This window comes from Gracilinanus agilis, chromosome 3 (genome assembly GCF_016433145.1).
Source record: "Gracilinanus agilis isolate LMUSP501 chromosome 3, AgileGrace, whole genome shotgun sequence".
NCBI lineage: Eukaryota > Metazoa > Chordata > Mammalia > Didelphimorphia > Didelphidae > Gracilinanus > Gracilinanus agilis.
In genome coordinates, this window is record NC_058132.1 from 99,939,287 (window position 1) to 99,945,286 (window position 6,000).

The 6,000-nt window shown below is 39.0% G+C and overlaps 1 protein-coding gene across 1 annotated transcript in view; it reads left to right on the top strand.

Annotated features, from left to right (window-relative positions):
- Positions 1-6,000, top strand: part of CAPN5 (calpain 5) — a 176,941-nt gene that overhangs the window by 106,522 nt on the left and 64,419 nt on the right. The window contains exon 3 of the mRNA XM_044668164.1: positions 1,395-1,526. Within this exon, the coding sequence (XP_044524099.1) occupies positions 1,395-1,526 (132 nt within the window). The remainder of the gene's footprint in view (positions 1-1,394; positions 1,527-6,000) is intronic.

Genomic DNA, 6,000 nt, shown 5'->3' on the forward strand with positions numbered 1-6,000 from the left:
AAGGTGCTGGAATATGGGGCAGGGGCTGAAGGGCCCCCTGGGGCACATCCTGGGGCTCTGCCTGGACTGGCCAGTCAGAGGTGGAGCCAGATATGGCTCAAAAGCCATATGGTGCCCACTCCTGGGCTAGGCAGTGGGGGTTAAATGACTTGCCCAGGGCTGTACAGTTAGGAAGTGTCTGAAGCCAGATTTGAACCCAGGACCTCCTGTCTCTAGGCTTTGCTTTCAATCCACTGAGCCATCTAGCTGCCCCCCAGAATGATACAATTAATTGCAATTATTATTAAGTCAGTTGTTAATTTATAGTATCTCACATGTTTGGCCAATAATCAAGAAAGAGTCTGGCTACATAGGGTAAGTTGAGAAACCAGGGAAGATATGTGGAATCCTGATTGTCATTGATTTTTATTTCTTGTCTTTGGAGTCTTTTCTTTATACTCTAGGCCAGTGATGGGCAACCTTTTGAGGTTGGTGTGTCAAAATTTACCCAAAAAACGAGCATAACTCGGGTGGTGTGTCACTTCAAGAAAAATAATTTCACAATATTTATAGTTTAAATAACAAAAATGTATAATTGTAATATATAACTGTTTTTAATAAACCAAAATAGGTAAATTAATATAGGTAGAATCATTATCTGTAGTGCACAGAATATCTACACTACACTGCAGCAAATGTTTCATCCTCAGTATGCAGCCCCGTGTCATCGAAAATGGCTACGCGTGTCAGTAGGTTTGCCATCACCGCTGTAGGTGGTAGGAAGCCAGGGGAAGCTCTTAAGCAGGGAAGTGACAAGGTCATACCTGTTTTTTGAGAAGATGATTCAGGCATTGTGTGAAGGATGGATTAGAGATTGGAGGCAAGGACATAGTCTAGATATGTGATGACTAGAACCTGCTGTGGGATAGTGGCAGTGGGAACAAAAAGGAAGGAACTAGAGTGACACTGTAGAAGTTGCGAGATTTAGTAATTGACTGTGAGTGGAAGAGAAAGGGGAAAAACAGTGATAACTGTAAGGCTCTAAGCCTGGGTGACTGGGAGAATAGCGGTACCACCGGCCCAGATGGAGATGTGAGGAAGATGAGTATATTTTGAGGGAAAGATGATTTCTGTTTTGGACAGTTGTGAGATGGTGGGTAGAATATGCAGGTGGAATTAAGCAGGAGATAATAAGAAATGAACAACTAGAGCTTGAGGGAAAGATCAAGACTAGAGATAATAGGTTTTGGCAGTCAGCCTCACTGCTGCTGAGTGTCCTGGTTTATGTGTTCTATATCTCTGTTTTTCACATGATTGCTCTAGAAATGGGTCATTGCAATTTTTTTTACAGGTTGGGAGTCACAATTCCCCCCCCCATTCTCTAATGTTCCTTACTTTTCTATTGTTTCATATAGGACATCTGTGAGGACCCTCACCTCTTTGTGGATGGCATCAGTTCTCATGACTTGCACCAGGGCCAGGTGGGAAACTGCTGGTTTGTGGCTGCCTGCTCATCTCTGACTACCCGGGATTCCTTGTGGCAGAAGGTAAGGTGGTCTGCTGACATTGTCTGTGCCTAGGCTCATTTTCTGAAGAAGTCCTATGGAGGGAGGGAGGTAGATAGATGGATGGATGGATGGATGGATGGATGAATGAATGGATAGATAAATGAGGGATAGATAGATGATGAATAGATGGATAATAAAATGATGGATGGATAGATGGATAGGTAAACAAGTGAATGGATAGATAAATGGCTAGATACAAATGAAGGATAGATGATGAATAGATAGATAGATAGATGGATGGATGGATGGATGGATGGGTGGATGACTGGGTGTAGAGATGGATAGATAATCTTTTAAACTGTTATTATGTTCCAAGCATTAGGAGAGGGGAGAGGACACAAAAACAAGGAAATAAGACAGTCTCTACTGTTAAGGAGCTTACATCCCAATAGAGAAAGGCAAAAGAAAAAGAGGAGTTGGAAGGTAATGAGGTGGTCAGAGCTGAGGAAGATACCCATGAAGGAATCTGCTGTGGAGGCAGACCAGACTAGTGAATGAGCAGGAAGTAGAGTGAACAGCCCAATAAACTTGCTTGGTTCTGCCCTGCACAGAGTTTGAATGTTGGTCAGATATTTGAGAGGCAGCTTGGGTGGATGGGAAAGCTTGCTGGATTTGGACTCAGTGGTTCTAATCGGGATTCTTTTGCTGTGACGAGTCTCCTAACCTCTCTGGGCCAGATTTATTTTGAGGATAAAATAAGGTCATGTTTGTAAAGTAGTTAGCAAGGAAACGTTAAGGAAAGGCAGCTTGGTAGACTGGACATTGGGATCAGTCAGTCAGTCAATAAGCATATATTAAATGCCTGTTATATGCCAGGCACTGTGCTAATTTCTGGGGATACAATAAGAGGCAAAAAGATAGTCACTGCCCTCAAGGGGTTTACATTCATTTTTTTTTCCATTTCTTCTTTTTTTCATTCAAAGATATTTTATTTTCCCAATTACATATAATAACAATTTTCAATGTATATTTTCCAAAATTATAAGATCCAAATTGTCTTCCTTCTCCCTTTCTTTCCCTCCCCCCTCTCAGAGATGGTAAGCAATTTGAACTGGATTATACTTGTATTATTATACAAATCACACTTCCATATTGGTCTTTGTTGTAAAAGAATTACTCATATAGGGCAGAACCAGGAGAACATTGTACACAATAACTGAAACACTGTGGGATGATCAAATGTAATTGACTTCTCTACTAGCAGCAATGCAATGATCCAGGACAATTCAGTGGGACTTAGGAGAAAGAACACTATCCACATCCAGAGAAAGAACTGTGGGAGAAGAAATGCAGAAGAAAAATATATGATTTATTACTTGTTTATATGGGTATAGGATTGAGGAGGTTTTTGTTTTAAAAGATTATTACAAAAATGAATAATATGGAAATAGGTATCAAGTGATAACACATATAACCCAGTAGAATTGCTTGTCAGATCTGATTGGGGAGAGGGAGAAAACATGAATCATGTAACCATGGAAAAATATTTTAAAAAGAAAAAATAGAATTACTCATATGAAAACAAAACCCCCCAATAAAACCATAAATAAACTAATGTGAAAGATAGTATGCTTTGATCTGCACATGAAGGAGATTACATTCTAATCAGAGTGACAACAAGCAAACACCTATGTGCATGCAAGCTGTCTACAAGATAACTAAGAAATAACCTCAAGACTTGGCCATGGCATGTGTTAGCCATGGAACCCAAGGCTTGATTTCCTTGCACTTCAGTTTTACTCTCCATAAAACAGAAATAGTAATGCTCGCATTTGAGAGCTTTCATGGTGTACTTAATAGGTAGTTCAAGCCCTGTTCCCAGCACATAATGACTCTGTGATGCTGGACAACTCATTTAACCTTAACAAACCTCAGTTTCCTCCATAAAACAGGGTTAGGGATATTTATACCAACTGCCTTAGGGTTATTGCAAAGAAATCCTAAAGACACTGAGTGGCTGTTGTTATTCAAAACAGGGGGAGCTGGGATATGTCTTGTGACTTGTGATGAGACTGTAGAGGAGCAATAATCATTGTCACAGATTTTAGAATTGTCTGTGTAGCCCAAGTTTCAGATGGATAAACTGAAATGTAGAGAAATAAAATAATGAAACTTTGTTAAGATTATAATAACTATAATGTAGACCAAAATAAGTAGAAATTCAAAATGACAAGGGGCCCTCCAATCACCAACGTTAAGTGGATTTTAGAATTTTTTTGGAAAATGGAACAGGCTGGTGAAGTCCAAGGACTTGTAAGATGTGAATTTCAAATAGAGCTGTCCTGTCCATAAATGTACTCATTTCAAGGTTCCAAGCCTGAGCTTTTCTGGAAATCGTGATGGAAATTTAGGAAATTGTTGGTCATTCTGTGAGCATTTAAAAAATCATAGAGATAGAATGAATATTCTATTTATTCAATCTTTTTCAATTACACATAAAAACAATTTTTGACAATTGTTTTCTGGCATTTTGCAGTTTAGATTTTCTCTTTACCTCCCTCCTTTCCTTAAGTAGTAAATGGGTCAGTGTGTTGCCAAGGCAGTGTGCTCTTATCATGACAAGGACCTTGAATTTGAGTCAGAGGATTGGATTGAAATCTCTGCTCTGATATTTACTTCCTTATGTGACCTTGTGCGAAGTACATAAAATCTCTGGTTTCTGTGTTTGTCATCTGTAAAAATGAGGGGCTTGGATTAGATGGTCTGTGAGGTTGTGATCCATCTACCAGCCTAAATTAACAAACGTTTAAGTGTCCGCTGCGTGCAGGGCACTGTTTCCTTCAAAGAAAGGAAATGCTTGCCTTAAATGGAAAAAAATAATTCAGGATTTTATTGGGGAAACAGATATATTAGGTGACTTTTTCCTCCTTCTTCTGTTTCTTCTAGTCTCTTTCTCTCTTTCTCTCTTTTTTCCCCCTCGTCTTTTGTTCCCTTCTGGCCTCTTTCACAGAATGATTTTGGAAAAGGGTGTTCCTCCCAGAAAAGAGAAACCTCTAAGTACTCGCTTCATTGTTTATATGTGAGTAGAGAAGTGGCAGAATTCCATAAGGGAATGATACTATCACAAGAAATGCTGAGAAGCTGTGAGAGCATTTTGACTCATAGCTGTCAGAGAGAGATTACCAAAAGTTCATCCACCACCTGTTGAAGCTGCCAAAGCACTAAGGCTCTAAGGGGCCATCTCTCCTCCCTAAGAGGGCTCCATTAAGATCATCAGAATGAGTTGGAGGGAGCATTCAACTTTAGAGTGATGAAAAACAGTATGAAAGTAAATGGTGATTGATAATATTTAAGGAATAGTGAGGATGGCACCTATTTGTACCCAGCTGTTTATATTTTTTCTCTATAGTTATGTACCAATCCAGTAAATTATACTAATTATTTGTACTGGCCAATATTTAAATTCAGGCATTCTTAGTAAAAGAAAGATAGTTGTGATTGTTATTCAGTTACTCTTTGGGGGCCCATTTAGCATTTTCCTGGCAAAGATACTGGCGTGGCTTTTCATTTCCTTTTCCCGGCCATTTTATAGATGAGGAAACTGAGGCACACAGGGTTAAGTGACTTATCTAGGGTCACACAGCTAAATCAGTTTCTGAGGATGGTTTTGAACTCAGGAAGATGAGTCTTCCTAATCCAGGCACAGCACTCTATTCATTGCACCCCCTAAGTGATTACTAAAACACATTTAGCTCTTCCTTTTACCAGCTTAGCCAATCACCTGGCAGAAACATTGTCCACTTGATGGCAGTATAGTTTAATCTAAAGCAAAGTTCCTAACAAGAAATAAACCAGCTGTTGAGATGGGGCTTTAGAAACTCAAATTCAATTCAATAAATATTTATTAAGCACCTACTTGTGTACAGTCAACTATCTCTTAACATGGGGGAAATATAATGATGAAAAACAATATGGCATCTATGCTTGGGGAGTTTACTGTCCAATGAGAGATTCTCACACCCCTCCACACACACACAACTATGAGTTAGAATGTAATAAGTAATCTCTGTTGGGCCATTGGGCAGGGAGGAATCATTTATAGGTAGAGAGAACAGATATTATCTAATGAAGGCTCACACCTGATTGGACTGAAAGAAGAAGGGCTAAGTGGGCAGACCTGCCAACCAAGTGTCTGTTGCAGGCATGAGACTGGTATGATCAGGGCTACAGAGGGGAGAGAAGGCAGGACTAGTTGCCAAGTTTTCATAGTTTAATAGTAAAAACACTTTTTTTTAAATGAGATTGCCTAGCCCTTGGGGCTCTTCTGTCTTAGGAAAGAAATCTTTTAATGTTTATTATATATAATGTCCAATAAAATATAAATATAAATATATATATGTAAATGTCCAATAAAAGAAATATAATCAATGACTCTCTAATTTTAGGTGATTTGAATGAATAACCCCCCCTTCCCTATATATATGTATCTTTAGATAGATAGATAAATGTGGAT